The sequence below is a fragment of the Stegodyphus dumicola genome, chromosome 2, assembly GCF_044657685.1.
Source record: "Stegodyphus dumicola isolate Sdum_Otavi_A_Nest chromosome 2, ASM4465768v1".
Taxonomy (NCBI): domain Eukaryota; kingdom Metazoa; phylum Arthropoda; class Arachnida; order Araneae; family Eresidae; genus Stegodyphus; species Stegodyphus dumicola.
In genome coordinates, this window is record NC_140769.1 from 169,683,529 (window position 1) to 169,707,704 (window position 24,176).

Below are 24,176 nucleotides of genomic sequence, written 5' to 3' on the forward strand. Positions count from 1 at the left end.
GCGTTGGACCTAATAGTTTTAAGTTGCATGTCAACATTTGAAAGAACGCGAATTACATTGCTATTTTCACCACACAAACGAATGGAATATTTCAGAAAAGAATTCTCCCCCGTTATTACAATATTTCAATAATTTTCGCAAATTAAAAAATTTATTTAATACGTTTTAATAATAAATGAAGCGATTTTCACTCATATAATCCCTTTGTACATTACTATCTTTCATTTCAGAACCACTGCATAACTTTTCTAAGACATAAATAGCTTCCGTTAATATATGTTCCCATACATTATATTTATTTTTTTATATTTTTGTCTTTAATAAATTAATGATAGATAGATAAAAAAATTGATACTGCTTAATTTATAAGCAGCGTAAAAATTGGAAATCTGAGGTCATTAATTTCCGAGACATTAATAGTTTTTCAAGATGCAAATAAAGCAGATAACAATAATCATAAATATTAATGCTCCTAAAATATATCCGCATAACCTAACTGATTTTTGCTTTTTGATCCACCACAAACCTATTTTCATTAAATGAAGTTTTGCGCATTTCTCTGCAAAGTACGCAAAACTTGTTTCATACAACTTTATTTTAACTAAACGTTATACTTGTTTAGGGAAGTATAAAACAAGTATTTATGTGTACTACTTTTAAAATCCATGTGACAGAGTGTGAGTTCTGATCTTGAAATATACATTGTGTCGATATGAGCTTAACTACAAATTATTAAACATTTTTGGCAAAATGCTAAAAATTAAAAACAAAATTTTTTAAACACGTCCTGCGCTGTATCTGCAGGATCTATCAATCAATCAATCAATCGACTCGACAATCGAAAATCAGTCGACTTGAATGGAGCTCACCAACATGTAAAAAGTGTTTCTATTAATATGCAAGATATGAGAAAGAAGTTTGAAGACATTATGAAAGAAGCAGAGTTTTGAATATACAATTCTTGTATATTCACAAAAATACAAATATATAAATTTATATACAAATTTTATATACAAATTTTTGTATATAAAATAAATGGGACATAGAAACTAAATTTGAAAAAGTTTTTGGATATTTTATTTATTTTATATGTGGAAATGTTCATATTTGGAAAGGGTAAATACTTTTTCGTGATCAGGTAATTTCATATATGTTCTTTTTACCGGGTTTAAAGATTGAGAAAATTGTCATGTATTTTCGTGAAATTTTTCTAAAAAAAAGCAGTGTACATGGATATAGTGAAGAGTGTGCGCAATGCCATTTTTGTGCAAGTCTGGGATGTTTTTTTAAGTAAAAATAAGTCGGCGTGCACATGGTTTATGTGTATGTGTTATTTTGAAAAATGCGTAAGGAGTATGGTATTGTGCACTTTTTCCCAATTTTGCAGTGAATATTTGTCATGATTAAGCAGTTTTGTTAGATAAAATTTCTAGCATAAGTGTAATTCGGCTAGTAGATAAAAAGAAAAGAAACATGTCTTTACTTCGTGAAGACAAAATGGCGACGGGAAAAAAAAATAGAGGGTTGCTGTAGGAGAGTTGGTCGCCAAAAAAACGCCAAGTTACCATAATGTAAAGATCAACCGTTATATGAAATGCCTGTTAAGTTACTGCAATATCATGACACCGTAAATAAGCATATCATAAGACATATTACCAAGATAAATATAATTTGTTCCTTCTTTTACATCAATAATAAGTTTTTCTTTAAAAATTTTAGCACTAAATGCCAAAACAAATTTATTATCGGTGCCTTTGATGCAAGGTCACACGAAGATAAACTTGATTTAGCAAATTTCTGAAAACATTAAAATCAAAAGTGTTAAATTACAGCAACATCTATTAAACTATTTTTTTAAGCAATTGCCTGGTAAATTTTAACTTTTATATAAAAACTGAATTAAATTACAAATAAGTGACTAAGCTTGTACAGTATTCATGTTCATACATTGGAAATAAATTGCACTTAAATGAAAAAGCTGCAAATATAGTTTGCATGATGCATAAAATATGATCAAATCTATTTGTTAAATATTTGAATAAATGCTTACTTTCAGGGATGTAGCTAGAGAGGGACAGTTTTATATATCACTAGCGGGCAAGCCCGCTACATGAGGAAAGGGATGCTTTCGTGGAGCGCCCGCTTTATTCACGTAAGGTCACTTGATTTACGTATGCAATCACAAGATATATGCTAGCTTGCATGATTGCTAGCGGGTAAGCCCACCATTTGAGCGGCCTGAAGCCTGCTTTCACTGGCCTTTATTCGAAAGTTGGACCGAACTACCAGTGAAGCCCGCTTTCATTCGACGGGATTTAAAATTTGAAGCAAACTACCAGTGTTCAGTGATTTTTTTCCTGGGCTGCGCCCACTGTATTCACATATGCATCCACAATTTCTGGACAGTACGCCGGGATTCGAAAGTTGGACCGAACTACCAGTATTCAGCGATTTTACCCGGGCTGCACCCACTTTATTGACGTTATGCATTCACAAGATACTGCCAACATGTTACTCATGCGGAAAATCACGAAAACACCTATGCAGTCAGCCCGCTTGCTGGGATTCGAAAATGGACCGAACTACCAGAGTTAGCGCTTAATTCACGTATGCATACAGAAGATAGTGCTTAAACGATACACATGTGTAAAATCAAGAAAACACCCATGGAGTCAGCCCGTTCGCCGGGATCGAAAGTTGGACCGAACTACCAGTGTTCATCAGTTTTGCACGAATATGCATCCAGAAGACACTGCATACACGATACACATGCAGATTTTTATATATCATTCTAAAAAATAAGATTGATTTGCAACATTTTGTATAAATAAAGATATTTTTACCAAAGAATTAATATTATTTTCAGACGTTTTACTGTCGCACTAAATGTAGAAGCTGGACAATTTGAATATTTCATCTAGCCTCTTCATTTAATGATTTAATGTATTTTTACTCCTCCGAAATATTTTAATGACAAATTTATTCATTCATTTACAATGTTTATCAGATAATATCAAATCAATATGTATATCTGGTGTCACCAAAGGTTTTATTATCTTTAGCATTTTTTATATATACTATAATTTTCTTAGTAAAAGTGCTGTATGCAAACAATTACATACTGGCAATGAAAATTTTGAGATTGTGCCAGTAAAAAAAAAAAAAAAAAAAAAAAAAAAAAAAAATCGCTAAATCTTAGCATTGATGAGGCATCCAATATGCATATATTTTCGATGAGGCTTATAGTTACAGATATCAACACTGCATAGAATCGACACCAATTCTAGTTACGAACATATAAGCAACACGATAAAATCAAATTTTTATAATGACAAGAGATAAGAGACAATAGGTAAGAGAATTAATGCATATTTGCCCCAGAAATACAATTAAGATAGAATATGTTTGAGATAATAAATATGGTTGCATCTTTAAATAACTATGCAAAATCTTATTTCTTGCAACTAAAAGGCTGTGTATTCATGTATTATTCTTATTCTACTAAATAAAAGCTTGTTATAAATAAAACAGGAATACATAAACAATCTAATAAATTACTGAACTGATCCAAATCCACTGTCCTTGCTTTTATTTGCTAACCTGTATATCTGTATACACATGTCTGTGTACGCTGTTTAATTTACTCCAAAGTTATTTAGTTATATGCAATCATATTTTGAATAATGGCTGAGAAATGAAATTACTTAAAAGTCTCTCCTCTATCAATATTTATCACTGAACAAATACTTAGGTGTTTTACATTACAGAACAACAGATTTTCTCGAAAAAGATACATGTGGCCGTTTGATACTTCAAGTGAGAAAAAATACTTTCATCATTAGCTAATTTTCACCATGGATAAATTTTTTTAAGCTACTTTAAAAACTTTTTATTACTAATACTTACTTCAAAACGAACACTGCTATAAAAGATAAGAAAAAACATTTAACTGTGCTCAGCGAATAACAATGGTATGTGTATCATTTTATAAGAAATTGTTTGGTGCATGCTATTCTATAGTGGAAAAGATTTGATATCTGTAATACTTTTTATACTATTACTCATACTAGATCATCATACCTATTTTCAGAACTGGAAATTTTTTACGCTAACTATCCTGAACCATTGTAAACAGTTCTAAATAGTTTAACAGGAAATGACTCACACACGGAAATTTCAACATTACTAGAATATGAAATTCAAAGTTCATCATTAACGTTAAATTAATTAACTTTTACTTTTATATGTGTCATTCTATAAATTTTCATTTAAATCATTGCTAACATAAACTGAAACACAATTTAAATTTCTGCAGGTAAAATACGCATGAAAGCATAATTGTATATGTATATGTATATTAATAATATTTAAGAGATTAATGAGCTATAATGATTTATACTTCAATACACTAATATGCATGTTTACTTTCGAAGAATACACATACACGTTTATATGTATGATACACGAGAAAGAAATTTTGCATATACGAGAAAAAATGTAATCAGTTTTTTTTTTTTTTTTTTAAATGCTTAGAACGCACGTTCATATAATGTCCCACTTTCTTTCCAATTCGAAATACGCGAATCCACCCTCTTCGTTTTGCTATCTCGTTCGATATTTTTCGAACCAAGAATGCGATTGAAGCATAACTCAGGTTCCTTGCAAGCTCGTGATTTACACTGATGTACGCAACAAAACATGCGCTCTGTACTTCTTTTTAAGTTATACATATGCCCACAACAATAAAAAATAAAACGTTTAATTACTTTTCGATCACAACACGTTTCACAAACTAGGTAGCATTGTCAAACGTAAATACCGAGCTTTAATGTTTCCACCTTTTAGCCACTAGATGGCGTATCAGAGCGCTGGAATCGCGGATTCAGATTATTGCTTTAAGTTACCGTTAGGAGATATGCTGTTAAAAATTATGTACCATTACCTGAAAATTATGTATATCCACAACATTTTAAGATATGTTCGTCAATGCATTCAGTTATAATTCACATATATTCGAAACTATACTATAATTTGTTCGATGAGGGTGTAGGGTTAGTAATACCCAGGTACCCTGATGTCTGGCCAAAGAAACTCTATACATATTCTTTGGTCTGGCACTATTTTTAGGGTCGCCGCTTTTTCGGATGGCCCAGACTGTCCTTTTCCCATCGATGACGAATAGCTGATAGCTTTGCGCTTTGTAATCGATTACGAAGCTTCGATACTTTGTTTACGTTTTATGTAGAATTGTGGTAAGATTGTATATGGAAAATCTTGCGGAATTCATAAGGACCGCTCTTCATATTTAATTTTTTTTTCTTGCTGTATACAAGAGTGGACGCAATATGAATAAATCTCTATGCTACAGTCAATTATTTCCATTATTCGAATTAATTCATCTTGAGAACTTTAAAAGTCTTAATAAACAGAAACTTACTCATATTGCTGATACAAAAGTATTGATATGCTTTGTTCAATTCTCTTGTTAATAAAAAACAGCAATTGTGCATGTAATGACAGTAAAAAATAGTGAAAATTTATATATGTCTGTATTGTTGCCTAAGTAGTAATAATGCATGATTATAAAATAAATATTAGAATCTACTGAAGTAATAATTACATATGTTAGAACACAAGAAAAGAATCTGAATTTTTATTTATTTTAGTGACCCGTATTTTTTTTTTTTTTTTTAATTATGTTCACAGAGTTCTTTTTTAAGTTTCCCCCAAACAGCAGAGATGCGTGACCTAAATTTTGTACTGAACAACACAAAATTATGTTCAAAGAAAAATTAATAAATTCTGCATTGCCTACGATTACTAGTTTAAAAAAAAATCATGTTTTCCATTTCTCCACATCGAAAAATTATACTGGGGGGGGGAGACACCACTTCATTTGGCATTTGATGTTTTATATCAATAAAAATCCCATGGTTTTAACCATTGATTCTAATTTTAATCCTTCTTCATTGTTAGCTTTTAAGGAAATTTGCTTCTTATTTACATTTTAGTCTCCTTCTGTCAATAGTGGTATTAAGGATTTGGTTTTTATCATTTAACCATACTCTCCAGTTTCTTTCTGTTGCTTCTCTTTCCTTACACCCAGTGTGCATGCCGTGCTGAATGCATTATTTCAGATTCAAAATGTGTAAACAGAAAACTGTACCAGGACGACAAAAGTGGTAATTTAACAACATTGGCATCAATTATCCCCTCCCCAAGACAACCACTTCCGTAGAAATATTTTTATAGCAGCTGTGTCTGGCTGTCTTACATATGGTTCACTGTATTTTGTGATTTAAAATTTATTAGCTCGTTATAATACTGATGCAATTTAAAGTTTTTTCTTAGTTAGTTCAAACATCTAATGTTATGGATCAAAAAGTAGTATCTTATGATTATTAGTCATATTATTAAAAATTTCAAAATGGCTTTTGGAAATTTTCTTCCTTACGCAATGATTTGCAGTTTGGCAAAAAATCTTTCACAAGTTGGTCTTACTATGGGCAAGTATTGAATTTTGTTTCCGAAACGATAACCAGTAATTTTGTTTAGAGTTAAAAATCATTTCTATGGTATATGTAAATCTTTTTAGTTTTTAATATATTTCAAAAGTTCCTTTTCTTATGCCATAAGGCATGTGTAAAATAAGCTTATTTCCTTGTATTATTATTATTAAACCATTCAGAAGAAGCCTTTCTGATAATTAATCACTGAAACTTACGCCGTACCTTTCTGTTAATTAGAAAATAATTTTGGATAATAAAATAAATGTATTAGAAAAGTATTATATTATTAAAATATTTTTAAAAATATATTAAATTAATGTATTAGAAATCTCTGTAATTTAAAGCAAGCTTTCGTTCTTCAACTACATGTCCATTTCCGCATCATAATAACTTCTCTTTTACCCGGTCATTATTCAGTGAAACCTTTCTATTTGAAAATTCTGTGATTCAGATATTCAAATTAAATACATTAGGCAATTTGTGTTTATTATCTACATTTGTTTCAGTAATAATGTTTTTGTTGGCATTAATTTCTCCAAGTAATTTAAACATGAGGTTGTTTAAGGCCATTTTTTATCTATTCATTTATTGAAATATTTACATTTATTACTTCTTATATATTAATATTTACATTTATTACTTCTCCCCCATTAGATAATCCAAGAATTTTATATACTTATAATTTATGGTATAGGCTTGTATATATGCAATATGAATTTTTTTTTTTTTTTTTAAATTTTCCAGAAGAAAAAAATTCTTATCTTCTACTTGTTATCTCATTATCGGATTGTTTTATAAGGTATTTCTCCTGCCTTCGAAGCATGCCTCGGCACATATTCGGGAGGTCCATGGTTCTAGTCGCGGAGAGGGTATTGCTCGTTTTTCACGTCTCTCAGCTTCCAAAAAAATCCTAATGTCTCTACAATGTCTTCTTCAAAATAAACAAATAATCTGATGGAATGAAAATATTTTGGTCATTAAAACTTTTTAATCACTGCTGTTTACATCTTCTACATTTCTTTTTTCACATAATTTGAAGTTTTCAAGTAGTTTGAAGGTTTTCAAACTAAGTTTCAGAGAAATTTTAGATATCGTGCAACTCCTCTGGGGCATCTTCAAGTTAAAATCAAAATTTAAAACTATTTTTAATATCACTGGACATGCAATAGAATAAAAATATTTCTTTAAGTTTTTGTTACAAAAAATATTAAGCAGATCTGTTTTTATGATTAACATTATAATGAAATAATGATTTTCTTTTCACTTTCTGCATAAAATGCACAAATTTTGTATTTCAATTCTTTTTTAACATTTATTTTTTTGAGGATGGAAATGCTTCTCTCTAAAAAATTACAATTTTAGAGTTTTTTCTGAATTTACAGATTTGAAGACAGTTGGATAGAAAAGCCACAATTTTTTAAATGGAGGAATAAATACATATATGGCTTTTGTTATGTTTTATGCATTTAATAAATTTCCGCCCAACTGTTTATTAATTCTACCTAACACAATTAATCGATACTTGTTTCTAATATAGAATTTTAGCATCAATTCTACATAATAACATGAGTAATCTTTTTTTAATTGAATTTTATCAATATTAACAAAATACTTTGGCACTATGAACTGAGAATTTTTTCCTTGACTTTTATCTTTCAATACTTTAGGAACTGGTCATTGATTTACATCTATAATAAAAGAAATAAATCCTTGTATGAGTTTTAACATATTGTTAAAAATGCAATAAACTTCAGCTCCTTTGTTGCATGAATAATGTTAAACTCCCTGTTAAGTATTTTTTTAGCATCTTCTATGTAACAGTATAGACTCCATGATTATTCCTTAAAATTGGAAGTATCAGAAATAGATGTAAATATGTATTGTCTTCTGCATTAACTTGCAAAAATAAAAGTGTGAATATCTGAATGGAATTATATAGAAAGAGCTACAGGACGCTATGTTGTCATGATGGTCATTCCACTATACAGGAAATATCAAATCAAACAATAAGTGCAGGAAAAGATTCAGTAAGAGTATATACCCTCTTCTGAAACAATACATTTGGCTGTAGTTGTTCCATATGATATTCCTATACAACATCCCAAAATCTTGGTAAATAACTTTCTAAACCAAGATTACAGTGTAAAAAAAGTAGTGGAAAAATGTTATAGTCATGTAACTGGGCTACCATACATAAAAATTAAGCAGTGTTACAAGTGTTTTTATCTTAACTGCCTGTTACAACCAAATAACAAGCTATGAGAAAGAACATGTAGTGTCAGTACAGCTGGATGATCCCTTTTACAGAGTTGCTAATTTGAAAACAAGTTAACCTGTAAAACTACTCTTCATACTGTTTTGCTTTAGATTCATTTGGTAACAAATATGCCATTAAAGTCTGGTATATGCCATTAAAGTCTGTACCAATCAATCAATAAACCTTGTTACAAGCAAGTTTTTGTTTGCAGGATGCTGTTCATAATTGGCTTTCTTTTGGTGGTATAGCAACAGCGAAGGGAGAAAGATTCCGGGTAATTTAAATTCAACCAACATAGCAAATTCCATTCTTCTGTAACTTTATAATTTGATACAGCTTTATTTTTCAGAATTTTATTCACACCACTATTTCATCCATTGCAGACAAATTCCACAAGTGCATATTTTAAAATTAATTTCACATTTAAAAAAGTATGATTTGTTTATAAATGATTCATTATAAAAATAAAAATGAGTTATAAAAATCATTGTAACTTGGATAAATAAATACACACACACACACACACACACAAAAAAAAAAAAAAAAAAAAAAAAAAACGTACAAAAATGGTGATGCTGCTTATTAAAAACTGAATTGTTATATGCACATACACATGGTTGACACAGTTTGGTGCATCCTGTGAAATTTGTTATGGTAATATGGTAGCAAAAAAATTTTTTTGTTATTTTGTATTAAAATTATTAAGGTTTTGACGGCTATGCTAAGTTATACAAAACAAGGTAACTACAGTAAGAGCTATGTACCTTAGGTAAAGGATGCCTTTCAGAAGGTATTTCTATGAGAAATTGACTTGTATTCACATAATACATACAGCTATCCCATTCACCAGTATTTGTACCTGGATCAAACATCCAATGTTCAGCTATCTTATCTGCTAGCCTACTGGTACCAGTCAAAATAGACAGTAATGTAATATTATACAAGCTAAGTAGCATTGACTTATACATCACTAAAGAAATAAATACACTTCAAAAAACCTGTTTTAATTTATAAGATTATTTTGAAAAACGTTGCTCGTTATAAAACTAAAGAATGGATTTTCTTTACACACTGACTGTTAAATTATTATATTTCAAATCAACAGACTGCATTTATACAATAAGACAGGATGAAAAATACAGTAGTCATTGAGGCAATTGTTGAGTTTCTGAAGAAACAATAAAAATTTTCAAATCTATCATAGTATACCCTGTTTAATGTTTAATATAGTATGGAAGGTTTTGTAAAGCATCAGCTATTTAAAAAAAAAAAAAAAAAAAAAAAAAAAAAGCATGCAATAGCTGTCAATGAAACCAAATAAAAATCAAACAGAGTTCTATTACACGTTATGCAACAAAATTAATGAATATGAACGTCTATAAACATTTTTTTCTTTTTTTAACTTGGACCAGATCTGGAAACATCAACCAGATCTTAGGCAATAAAATTAATAAAAATTTATGTTGATAAATACTTAAGAACAAAATGGCCAAACTTTCAACTAGATAACCAAATAAAGTGTTTGCGTTCTAGAGGATTTTATTTACTTCACATACATACATACATACATTATCTTTACATTTACTTTCATAACTCGTATGATATATAACATACTTCGTAACATACTCTTATCATCGAATGGTTATGATTTTCTATAATAATAAGCAAATTTTTTTAACAGTTTCTACTTCGTGTCTGCAAAGTATTCCTTTAAATTGCAAGGTTTCGCGATATTAATTTTCCTTCTGACAAAGTTTATACACGAATCCAAACATTAAAACCTTCGTAATCAATAAACAACGGCCATTTCATTATCGGTGGCAAAAAGCTGCCTATCGATAGTAAAAGGACAGTTTGGGCCATCCGAAAAAGCGGCGGAAGCAGACCGTGATTTTTCGCCCATCGGTGCAGCAAGACTGAGCGGGTGCAAAACAAGACATCTGTCTATTTTGTCTTTGTGTATGAAAGCTAATTTTCAATTTTTTAAATGCGTATTTTAACTCAGGTACGTGTAAGAGCGATTGGATTCGTTACCGTAGTACAATTAATTGTAGATTTTTTTAATATCTGTGTGAAAATATTTCTATTTGTTGTGTGTTGTCCGTTTAGGCCGTAATCCCAAGCTGAATATTTAAACTGTCATGCATAAGTATATTGAAAAGAGATAATAGTTTTCAAGCAGCAAAATTCAGTTCTTTATATTTATTTTTAAGAACGTCATTTAAGTAAGTTGTAACGAAAAGAAAGTTGACTTTTTGTTTTCCTACCCTCACAGTTTGACATATCCCAGTCATTTTGTTTTGGTTCATGTAGTCTTATGATTTTTTTAATAGACTGTAATTACGTCTGTTCTGAGCAGGTTCTCAGAAATAGTTTTGAAGGAAAAAGAAATTATCTGTGGGAAGAAAGATAAATTTCTGAACTGTTTATACCGAACTGAAAGCGTAAGAAATGGTTTTGTGCATCTTTTATATTAAGAAACGAAGCATGGGAATTTCCGAATTCTTTTGATTTCTCTTTGCTTTCGTCAAACTGAATAATTTAATATGTATTTTTAATAGTTTCTTACTATTAAAAATTTACTTATTATTATTCTTACTATTAAAATTGTCAGTCTACCTCTTGTATGAGAAGATGAAAATTTAATGTAGTAAAATATCCAGCAGATTCCACGTGATACTTGATTGTTGTCTGATTCTGTGTAATTAAGTTACTGGGTAAAATCCTAGTATACGGTGCAGCCTTGGCGCGATTTTGAAAATTATCACCAACACCAAAAATTATCCAAAGAACGTCTAAATATACATAGTATATACACTATACTATATATCTTGAATGACCCGTTGACTACATCGTATATGTCTCGTTTTTACTGCTCATCATAAAGTCGCCAAAAGTAGCCAAATCCCGTGTGCACCGGATACTAGGATTAAACCAGTTACTGATAATTTCAAATGTGATAATACTATTCCTGCTACTGTCATCAAAGTTATGAAATAATCATTGCTGAACTGTCATCATCATGTTAACAATGAAAAAATTACTTTAAAGTCAAATACTAACACATCTTTCAGGTCATCTTTTCTGAAGTACTAAGGCTTCTAAATTTTTCAGAAATGCTATAATTACCATAAATGAACTGTAAATTGTTGCTGATTAGAGTTTTTAATTAAAGTCATATACAGCATTGAAAGTAATTGAGAAGATAAAAAATTAGACATAGTTACAAGTAGCTTTCAAAGCAAAGTTTCAATACCTAAAACTAATAAAAATTAGAATTGTACACTTCAGATGCTTTGCAGGCAGATAGAATTGGAATGAAAGATGCAAATGCAGTATTTCAAAAGATGAATGTCTGCCTTATTAATTTGGATAATTTTAAATTTGTCAATTTGAAATGTACCCATAACTTAAATCATTTTTCTCTTTCCCAGCTTTTTTACCCTTTCAGCACAATTAAAAATAATTTTGGTTAATCTTTGGATTATGGTAACTTGGCGATTTTTTGGAAAAATTTGGCAACCGACCCTGCTACAGCAACCTGCTAGTTTGTTTTTGGACACCATTTTGTTTTCACGAAGAAAAGGCATGTTTTTTTTTTAATCAACATTTTTTTTTCAACAATCTGCTAGCCGAATTACGCTAATGCTAAAACTTTTATGGAGCAAAAATGCTTAATCATGACGAAGATTAGGTGCGAAATTGGGAGAAAGTGCAGAATCGCCCACTGCTTGCCGCGTTTTTAAGAATTGCACATACACGGTATCATCCATGTACACGTCGATCTATTTTCACTTAAAAAAAAATCCCAGAATTGCACAAAAATGGCATTGCGCATACTCTTGACTTTATCCATGTACACTGCTAAAGTCCTAGCTAGTAACCTTTATCGCCTTACCAAAATGTCGCGAAACTACATGTTACCATATTCCAAAGATTAGCCAAAAAGGTCGTGGGAAAATAATCCTGAAATTGAGTTTTCATTTTAGAATAAATGGTAGTTTCCAAGAGCGAAATGGTATTTAACAAAACTGAGAAAGATACTTACTAATCACTATAAGTTCAGTATAAGTTATTTGACCATAAGTTTTTTTGGTACTTTTCCGTTTTGCCGGCGCAAGCGATAAAGTCGCCAATAATGGTACAACCGATGCCAAACGGAATATTCTCGCTGGTAACCTTTTACGCCTCATTTTGAAAACAAGTCGCAGCTTTTCTTATCAGATTGATTGTTTCTTTCAATACTGGCATATAATTACATAGAATTTTTATCAGATAGTTCAGTTTTATGTCAAAGGCCATTTTCGGTAATTAAGTCAATTAGGATGCAATCACAGCGCTTACCCGAAGCTGAAAATATAGAAAAGGTAAAGTTCAAGGGTTAAATTCATCAATTCTAATGAGAATGCATTAGCGAAGTAAAGCACTGCAGTTTTACATAATTTCTGAGTAAGCCATTCGTACGAATTGAAATATTTCTTGCATTTAAACTTGTGTTCCAAATTAAGATTTAACTTGAAATTAATGTAGATAATTACTGAGAGCATTAGATTTTTGTAGAGTAGTTTACGTGAGATGAGATCGCTTGAGGGTCACGTGATATGAACCGTCGAATCAGAATGTTGAACCATGAAAACATAGTAAATTCTTAAATTGATGTCTTTTTACAAATTTATTGTCTTTATTTATTGGCTTTTTATAAAATTTTAAGCGATATTAAAAAAAGAATTCTTAGAACTAACATTTTTTTTAATATTTTTTATGTGTATACTGTATGTTGTCGCCAATAAATTCTGCTTGGCGAGATTTGTGCCGGTGAAACGGAAAAGTACCGTTTTTTTTTTTTTCTGGGGGGGGGGGGATGCTAGTACATGTCTTATATCTTTCAGTGTCTCGTATATTTTAGTGCATCCGTGGTGGTTAGTTGCCAAATCTATATCATGAAATTTTAAATGTTGTAAAAGACCTATGCAGTGGCTACTTATTTAATACAGAAGTATTTGGTATTTATTAATAAGTTTTTATGCTCAGCATTGCGCACCACATTGGCTTTGCCCATGTACACATTGATATATTTTCACTGAAAAAATCCCAGAATTGCACAAACTCGGCATTGCGCACCACACTAGCTTTGCCCATGTGCACATCGATCTATTTTCACTTAAAAAAACATCCCAGAATTGCACAAACTCGGCATCGCGCACAGCATTGGCTTTGCCCATGTGCACATCGATCTATTTTCACTTCAAAAGACATCTCAGAATTGCACAAACTCGGCATCGCGCACAACCTCGCATTAATCAAAACATTCTTTAAGCAAAAGAATTCTTTTCTGTATTTTCAGAAGTTACGGTTATAATTTTCAATTCATGCATTCAATATTTTCAATCGTTTGGTAATGATCATTTTCAATCATTTGGTATGTTAATAATACATTTGTGAGAGATAATTCATTGCATTAAATGTTATCACTACCACACAACACACAAAAATAGATTTATAATTTAAAAAATCTCGTGCAGAACATTATAAACCTACCATTTCAACTCAGTTAAAATATAATTTAAGTTTTCTTTAAATACGAAGCTATAGGATACTTATAACTTGTTTTTAAGAAGAGGCATAACCAAGATTACGTCATAAAAAGGCGTGTCCAAGCATAAGAGCATCGACTGATGCAGCCTATTCTGCGATTTAGCCAAAATGATATTGCACTGTATATTAAGTCCACTGGCACTGAAATGCAGAAAAAACTCCCCAAATTTAATAACACTTTCCTTTTTGCTAAATATGTTTTGAGATTTAGAGTTGTTATTTACACTGTTCAGTGTTTTTTTTTTTTTTTTTTAATCAGAATATACTGTCTAAAACCAGCACTTTGCTGATTGAATTAATATTTCTGATTAGTTAGCAATTTTTATGATCTGAAATGATTTAATATTTGTTTTACATTTCGCTGTAGTTATGGCCATGCAAATTCCGGGTTTGACGTTATGTCCAGCAGAAGATGACAGTGAATGTTTGAGTTGGTTATCATTTAGCAATGTATTTAGTGTTCCAGAATCTCAAAAAGTAAGTTTAATTAAAATTGACTATCTCTTTTGTTAAACAGTTTAACTTTTTTTTTTTTTTTTTGACTCGTAATTTTTTATTAATACTTGCAAAAGTTAGCATTTTAAAGCATAGCATGCTTCTAAATAGGTATAATATTTAGTATGATATATTTCTTGAATTTTTTCATGAACCTATTTAGTAAATGCACATTGCATATTAATGTTTAGATACCATTATCTTAGTTGATTTTAACAAATGAAAATAGGCTGGAAAATTAAATAAGTTTTAAAATTCCTTTTAGATGATGAAAGTATAGGAAACTAACACCAAGCTCAGTTAATCTTTTAACTGTCAAGTTATTTTGATGATTTGGTTGCATAAATTATCAATTTTTTTAATTCCAAAAATGAAATGTTTGCCTCAAAGTCAAAAAATCAAAAAAATGCAGCACACTTTGAACTTTAACCTCTGAATTAGCCTGAGTAATATTCGGGCGTGACGTTTTGGAATACCAGTGCTGTGCCCGAGATTATTTCGGGCATGACAGTCAAAAGGTTAATCTGAAAAGTCAGAGGTTCATTTTTCATAAATCAACTTCTTTTCATCGTTTTGGGCTTTACAGACGAGTGCGTATTTTATAAACAGGTAACTGTGAAATGTTATATGCCAGTTGGTCAGCTGTAAAATAAATCTGTCAAAGAGATAATTTTAAAATATTTATTCATAAAATTATGTCATTTGAAATTTCTGAGATATAAAATTTCCCCCTTTTGTGTGTGTACGATAAACATGAACTTTATTATAGCTTATTCAGAATAGCTTCATCCCATTTATTTTAATAAAAAGGACTTTTCGACTACTGTTTTAAAATAAGGATGTATTTAATTTTCTTTTGCATATTTTTAATTTTCAAATACTAAAGTTCTGTTGATGTTCTGTTCCAATATCAGACTTTCTTTAGTACGCCCTTTTTGTGAAATTTGTTTCTACCTGTAAATATTAAATTTATTTCGATGAAAAGTATTTAATAATTATGAATAAACTTGTATAAATATTCTTCATTATCCATTATGTACAGTTTATCTAAACTGCATATGTTAAGAATTTTCTTTAGCCTTTATCAGTAATCATGAAATGTTAGGTTTGGTCAACTAATTAAGGCAAAGCAATTCAAGGGCTATCTGCCTGTGGGGAGGGATGCCTTCAAGGAGGACTTTTTTAGGGAGGGGAAAACCTACTATGCAGCCAGATTGTTCATTGAAATTCAATCCCAGGTCAAACTACCTGTGTTCAGCAACTTCATCACTCGGTTGCTGTTGGGCCAGTGATCATGAAAGTTTTGCCAAATTTCATTCCATAGGTAAAAAAGAAAGGTTAATCTTTGGATTATGGTAACTTGGCGATTTTTGGCAAAAATTTGGCAACCAACCCTGCTACAGTAACCTCCTAGTTTTTTTTTTTTCGGCGCCATTTTATCTTCACAACAGTAAAGACATGTTTCTTTTTTTTATTTACTCAACATTTTTTCTAACAATCTGCTAGTCGAATTAAGCTTATGCTAGAATTTTTGTGAAACAAAAGTGCTTAATCATGACAAATATTAAGTGCAAAATTGGGAAAAAGGTCACAATCGCAAACTCCTTGCCATGCTTTTAAGAATTGCACATACACGGTAACCATGTACACATCGACCTATTTTCACTTAAATCCCAGAATTGCACAAAAATGACATTGCGCACACTCTTGACTTTATCCATGTACACTGCTTTTTTCTCATAAATTAGAAAAATTTGCACGAAAATGCAGGGAAATTTTGTGAATCTTTAAAGTTGGTAAAAAGGACTTATATGAAATTACTGATCGCGAAAAAGTATGTATATCTGATCGCGAAAAAGTATATACCCTTTCCAAGGATGAACATTTGCACATATAAAATAAATAAAATATCCAAAAACTTTTCCCTCTAAATTATCCATTATAAACGTCACTTGCGAATTTATAAGACAAACATTAAAAATAATTGCAAATACCTAGTGTCAAATATTTAACTTATTTCCATGCATGTTTACTTCTACTGAAATGTATTCCAAAATGCTACAAATGCATAATTCACAAAATCACTATCATTTAATTAAAATATAATTAAATTAAAAAACACTAGTTAAAATATAAATAAACACATACATTAAATTAATAAAAATTAGCTTAAAATCTTAATTACTTTAAACTAATTTATTGCTAATAAAAATTTTCCAATAATAGTATATTAATTTATTTATTCCTTATATTTAGAACAATGCATAAAAATAATATCCTCGATTAAAAATACTAACTTACCTAATCTTCTACAGAATCTTGAGTGCATGGCAGATCACAAAATGTCAATTTTCACCAGATTTCTTGCACCACCGTTCAAACTTATCTGTAATATCCTTCCTTTGACACAATCTCATTTCATTCCCACATGTTGGACATTCATACTTATCCGCAATTAATGCTACACTCATACACCATTCAAGCAATTCTTTTGGATTATCACATAAACGCAGTAAAAATTTCGAATTTACTTTACATAGGGCCATGGGATCCAAATATTAAGCAACACTGTTTCACACAACATAGAATGAAGCTAAATACAAAATGCTATAAAGTACTGCAGATGTTTTTGCAAATTTCCCCCCTTTTCCGATTAAAGAATTGTGATTCGTTCATAAATGTCACATGACACATCTCATGATCTCTCATTTCTCTCAGAGAAAATCCGTAATTGGAACTGTGTACTTCACACATTATTGCCAAAGTCCTAGGTAGTAACCTTTATCGCCTACCAAAATGTCGCCAAACTGCCTGTTACCATATTCCAAAGATTAGCCAAAAGAAAAAAAATAGGGTAGAGTAGACTTTTATGTTACCCCTTGTATTATGGCAAAGTTGTTGTTTGATTTATCGCCAAGTTGTTGTTTCTTTTATGGTAGCCTGAGTAGTTGAATTTTATGGAAACCCTATCGTGACTTAATCGGGTGCATGATTCTGGGAAATTTTGAATCATGGGATGTTTTGTAAGCGTTTTTGTGGTGTGTATTGGTTTCATTCTTTAGACAGTAGAATGGCCGAATGTAGTAAGATTAATTTGAAGTTTCTGTACGATTTGGAGTGAAAGGGAAAAAGAGCTTTAATTGACTGATGTGTAAATGAAGGTTTACTTGGTAGCCATTATACATGTCCTGTATGTAGGAAGGATATGCGTCTAGTCGAACGTAAAAACCGTTTAGATGGATTTGAATGGGTTTGTAGGAAGAAAGGTTCAGATGGTCACTGTGTGAAGCATTCAATCCGAAAGAGTACCTGGTTTGAAAAAAGTCATTTGAGCATGATTGATATTTTGATTTTTACGTGGCTCTGGGTGTACGAAGCGAACTCGAAAATCATGGTAAGTGAATACTCACTTTTGGTAGTGCTTAAATGTATAACATGTTTTTCCTTTTATATGTTGTTTTATTGTTTGGTTTAAAATGCATTTTATTGAGATTATGTATTTTTTGTTTGCCTTTATTGGAGAATTTGGTGCTCCTTTGACTTTTTAAGTGAAAATATATTGATTTGTACATGGACAAAGTAAAGGGAGTGTGCAATGCAAGTTTGTGCAATTCTGGGATTTTTTTTTAGGTAAAAGTAGGTCGACGTGTACTTGGATAAAGTTAAAAGAGTGCGCAATGCCATTTTTGTGCAATTCGGGGATATTTTTTTGAGTGAAAATAGGTCGACGTGTACATGGATAAAGTCAAAGGAGTGCGCAATGCCATTTTTGTGCAATTCGGGGATTTTTTTAAAGTGAAAATAAGTCGATGTGTACATGGATACCGAATTTGTGCAATTGTTTTGTCTTTTTATTTTGGCTTTGTGTAGCGGCGATTTTTGGCGCAAAAATCGCCGCTTTGCAAGACAAAATAACGAGTCAAAGAATTGCACAAAATCGGTATCCATGTACCACAAAAAACGCCAAGTTTCGCCAAGGGGGTATCCTAAACTATACTTTTACCAAAAAAAAAAAAAAAAAAAAAAAAAAAAAAAAAATTTGCACATTTACTACTGATTAACTAATTAAGAAAAAATTGAAGCCTCCTCTCATTAAAATGCAGCATATCAGGCTCAAAAGCAAAACAAAAGGCCAATCCGACAAGAGGAAATAAAAAGTATTTTTATTTGTAGGAAGGGAAAAAATATATTGGCATAAACAAAAATGCCAAATTTGACTTTCGAAACATGGAAAAATTACAGTATTTAAAATAAAACTTGATGTTGTAAATATTATATTAAACTGTATAATAAAAGTGCCTAATGAAAATAAATTATACTTTGTAATACACCACATTCTGTAAAACATTGTTTGTACAGCAAAATAAGTTTAATAACCTTTAGCATTACAACTATATATAAATTATCTGATTTGAATTCCATTATCTTTCAGTCCTTATAAACTCCATTAATCTTTTTTTACCTATAAGTACCATACTTAAAGGCTGCAACTAGTACCTTATACCCTCACGTAATGACTGCATTTTTTTTTACTAAAATTACATCACTAAAATGCAGGTGTGGACATTACACGGGTTGTTCAAATGTCGCACTTTTTCTGCAGGGCTGTGGAGTCAGTAGAGAAAATGACAGACTGTGATTCTGACTCCTGGAATTTTAAAGACTCCGACCGACTCCCTTGTATATATATATATATATATATATGTAAACATATACACATGGGTTACAGCTTATTTAAAAAATATAAAAGAAGTAATAGATGCTACAGGAAAAAAAGATGGCATAGTAAATTATTTATATTAATTAGTATTTATTATGAAATGGAAAAACTGGCATTAGTTATTTCTAAGAAACAGTATAGCTTCAGCAAGACCTTCTTTGTTGGAAGGCCATAGATCCGATTTAATAAACTTCAGAGCTGAGAAGAGTCTTTGCACACTAACTTGAGTAGGAGGAAGAGCTGTTACTGTTAGGGCTACTTCTTTTAACTTTTCAGGGTAGATTTTTTTATAAGTTCTAAAAGAGGTGTCTTGCAAGTGCAGTCATATTTCTCTATTTCTTCAAAGACCGTGTAGAAATCTTGTCTGTATTTTTTTCCTTTTTTATATCTAAAGGCTCTTGGTTCTTTATTTTCATTCTCTTTACCTTTTTAATATTATCGAAAATATTTTTCAAAATCTAATTCATCTTTGGAAGAGGATGATAGAGACTCAATTGCAATGTCTGCAGTTTGACTGTCATCATTGAAATTCTCCAATTGTTCTGAGAATAATTTCATTCTTAATAAAAGTTCTTAGATGGCTTTCTTTGCCTTATTAATTTGTTCATCATCCAAGAAAATTCGGTGTTTCGGATCTACATATATTGAACCCAGCAAGAGCTAATTGTCTAGCAAACTAGTTTCTCTTTTCTTCATTGAAGAAATGATTCCTTCTGCAATAAACCCTCCATTTCAGGAAGAACAAACATCACATTCTTCCATTCTCGCCTCCTGTCAATTCTTCAGATTGCAGCTTTTTTGTGGCTATATATGGCATAGAAAGAAGAGTTTCCAATTCTGCAAGATCATACCACACTCTTTTTTGTTAGTGAAACATTAGGGTTATCTACATCTTCTAAAAAAGGGTCTAATTCTAACAACCTCTTTATCATCAAATATGTACTTTCTTATCACGTTGCTTGATTAATAATTGCTCCTTGATTAATAATTCCTTGCTTCCTAAGAATGGCATCAATTTTGGGAGTTCTTGCTGCTATTGCTTCTTACCTAAATTTACCAGTGAGATTTGTAACTAAATGCATCAGTTTAATCACTAATGGCAAATATCACATCCATCCTTCTCTCATGTATTTATATATTAATATGTCAATAAAACAGAAAATAACTGTTTGTTAATATAGTCAAAAGTCTTTAATCCGGACTCGTCGGGACTTCGGCGATTCCAGATTATTGATTTTTCCAGATTATAGATCATCAGCTTAAATCTGGTAAGATGGCATGCAGAAACTATAAAATTAAAAATATGAAACCGTAATTTATGAAATAAAGAGCAATTATGATCTAAAGGGTATCAAAATTTACAAAAAAAAAAAAAAAAAAGCTTAATATTTATTTGTTTACTGTATTAAACATTTCTTTCAATGCGCGTATGCGTAAAGCATACATTACGCATAGTCAAAATTGGAAAATTGCAACCAGAAAACTATTTGATGTGTACTCATGATATTTATATAATGACGAGGAATTTGATTTAAATCATATCAAAGACATAATACATCGAGATGAAATACTACATTTAGTAAGGAATTATAAGCTGAATAAAATAAAAACATCTGCCCTGAAGATAAAGATAGTGCTGGCAGATCAACTTCCAGTTCATTGCGCGCCGCGGTAACTCCCCGCCCCCCCCCTCCTGCAGAGCAGCGTGAAATTGATAAACAGATTTCGGAATGGTTAGAGAAACAAAGGATATGCCTTTATCTATTTTTTGCAGCAATTCCACTTTTTGTTTGATGGACATCGAAACATACCTTCACTTTGTAGATTCTTTGGCAGCTTCAACATCGGAAATTCTATTTGACATAATCGAAAGTTCAAGCTTACTTTTATAAAATTGCTCTAACAGTCTGCAAAAAATAATAAGCCGGATCCAATTTGAAGATTAAGGAACAGCGCAATCTGCAACATTAACTGAAATAGATAATTTTAGCGCAGCTTATACCGTCCGTTATACATTAAACGTGCATGCATAAACGTATTATGCGAATGCACACATGCATATGCGCATGCGTAAAAGTATTACACGCATGCGTGAATGCATTATGCGTTGACGCATGTGCAGAAAGTTTGTATCTTTGAGATCCGGATTATAGATCATTCAGGATTATGGGTGTCCGGATTAATGACTTTTGACTGTATGTTTTGTCCATTAATAAAAATAATACCTCAGCTCGTCATTAATTTTTTTCCCAATTCATTTTAATTTCATTCCAAAGTCAAAGTGTCCAGCAAAAACTGGAGTCGGAGTCGAGCTGTTTTTAGCGACTCCTGCTACGACTCCTTTTACCCCAAAATCTGTTTGATTCCGACTCCACAGCCCTGTTTTTCTGGTGAGTAATTTTGGGTGTAAATTTCATTTCAAACAGCCAAGTTAAGTTCTGAGTGGAAGATAATGGCATAAGTAATAAAAGTATCAAATTTAAAGTTGTTTAATGGCTACCTAAAATTTACTGACTCACTTTCTCCCATCCACATACATAATATAAATTACCCCGTTTACATTATCAACACAGTGCGTATTAGTTCTCACAGGAGCACTATATAGAGGCACAAATTAACCAACTGTTACAATTTTAATATTTACTTTTACACAAATTAAATAAACATTGGTTCTTTTAATATCTTGCACATATTATTTTTTTTTAAAAATCTGTTTTGATGCACTGTATGAAAATCAATTTCGTTTTATCATTCACTGCAACCAGACTTCACTCGCCTTGAATTGCAATGTAGGAATGTCTTCTCATGCCTCAGCAAGCACTCTTATTTATCACATTTCTTCTGTTACTGCTTACCCTTGAGCACACATATCATGAACATACGCAACTATTTTGTTTAAGTTCGGAAACTTGCATTTCAAACCATGAAATGCCAAACATTTTTGGCGAGAAACTCCATGCTGCCATATTACTATCTAAATTTTGTATCTACATTTCGAACGTTAAGCCTTAAAATCTCCAAAGATGTGGTTTTCATACAAACAAAAACCACGTTTTGAACACACAATTTAAGCTAAAAATCTGAAACAAAAACAAAAAATTTACATAGCAAAAATGTAAAGTTTCCAACCAAAAATATTTGACAAGAATCCATGTATACAGCAATATGTAAGTTCAAAAAACATCTACAAATTGCACAATTTAGGCAATGAACGAATGTATGAACTATGCACACCTCGCTTTAATAAATTAACATAACAATAAATTTCAAGGAATACCATGTACACAGCAGTTTAAACTTAAAATTAATCTACAAATTGCACGATCTAGGCATTGTGCACAAGTCAACCAAATAAACTAAACTAAATTACAAACAACAATAACAACAAAAATTCATAGTAAAAAGAAATGAACATAACATTCTACAAAATAAAAACAGTAAAATAAAATGCATTTACCATAATACATTCCTGAATAAAATTTTGTCAGTCATACAAGGTCTCTGAACAAAAGTGCCACGATTTTGCTATATCACGTCTTTCTGAGATTCAAAATTTCGAACGTAACGATAAAAACTTCCTCTAAAGTTAACTTACTGCCCCAAAACCACAATCCAAATCTTAAACTCCGCTGAACCATTTAACTGCAAATTCACAGAAGAACTATCAGAAACGCCCTTCTTCGTCCGAGTTCTCATAGCAGCTCCACGTTTTGCACGTTTGATGTTGGAGTTGCAAAGTCACACAGAAATTCCAAAAATACACTTCAATCCCCATAAAGACACCCATGAACAAAAGACTTTTTAAGAACTCCAACATCGTACTTTTTAATACCAAATTTACTTTCTACACAATCTAAAATATGCGACTGAAATCTTCTCACCATGTCTAGCATTGCAACATAGGCCATTTCAAAACACACACGACACGAACGAACAAGCAATTAAACCACTCCAGGAAAAGATTTTTTAACGTCAACAGGGTTGCCATACCAAAATCCAGCACAGAACACATCGCTACATTTGGTAAAATTAGGGCACATATAAGAGTAAAGCCAAAACTACATAACAGACATCTTTTACTAACTGGATTGTTTTGCTTTAAACTCATTCTGTATGTTTTTAGAAGTTATGTTCAAAGTCACAAAAGAAGCATGAGTTATAATAATGTGATTATGAATACAGTGTGTATTTATTACACTGGTGATCAGAATTAAAGGATAATGATGGTAATAAAATTGAACTGATACTTAATGGTACCTCTTATTATCATAGTATTGGATGGCTACTGATGAATTATTGGTTATTTGAAAGTTCTGAGAAATTATTTAAACTAATTTTATTATTTCTCTGGGAACTGATTGATTGAGATGTATGAAAATTTCTTCTCTGGCGATTGTGAGGTTGAATTCATGAAAATAAACTTGTTATTATTTCTTGGGAAAGTTACGAAATTGACTGAGTATTTAGCTTATGCGAATTGAAAGAAATGGTAATTTTTTGACAGATAGCATTCTTATTACTCAAGTATCAGCAAAGATTTATTCCTTTTTATTCTCAGTTGGTTGATTAAATAAGTATGAATTTGAATTTTGATTGGATT

General features: G+C 31.0%; 1 protein-coding gene across 4 annotated transcripts in view; it reads left to right on the forward strand.

Moving 5' to 3' along the window:
- Positions 1–24,176, forward strand: part of LOC118203973 (uncharacterized) — a 159,518-nt gene that overhangs the window by 2,733 nt on the left and 132,609 nt on the right. The window contains exons 1-2 of one of the 4 annotated variants that reach the window (XM_085811432.1): positions 10,364–10,771; positions 14,729–14,838. In XM_085811432.1, coding sequence (XP_085667558.1) covers positions 14,731–14,838 — 108 coding nt within the window. In that variant the 5' untranslated portion in view covers positions 10,364–10,771; positions 14,729–14,730. Of the gene's footprint in view, positions 1–10,363; positions 10,772–10,822; positions 10,992–11,119; positions 11,211–14,728; positions 14,839–24,176 lie in introns of those variants that run through there. The other 3 variants (XM_085811433.1, XM_085811434.1, XM_085811431.1) reach the window with 3 other exon arrangements.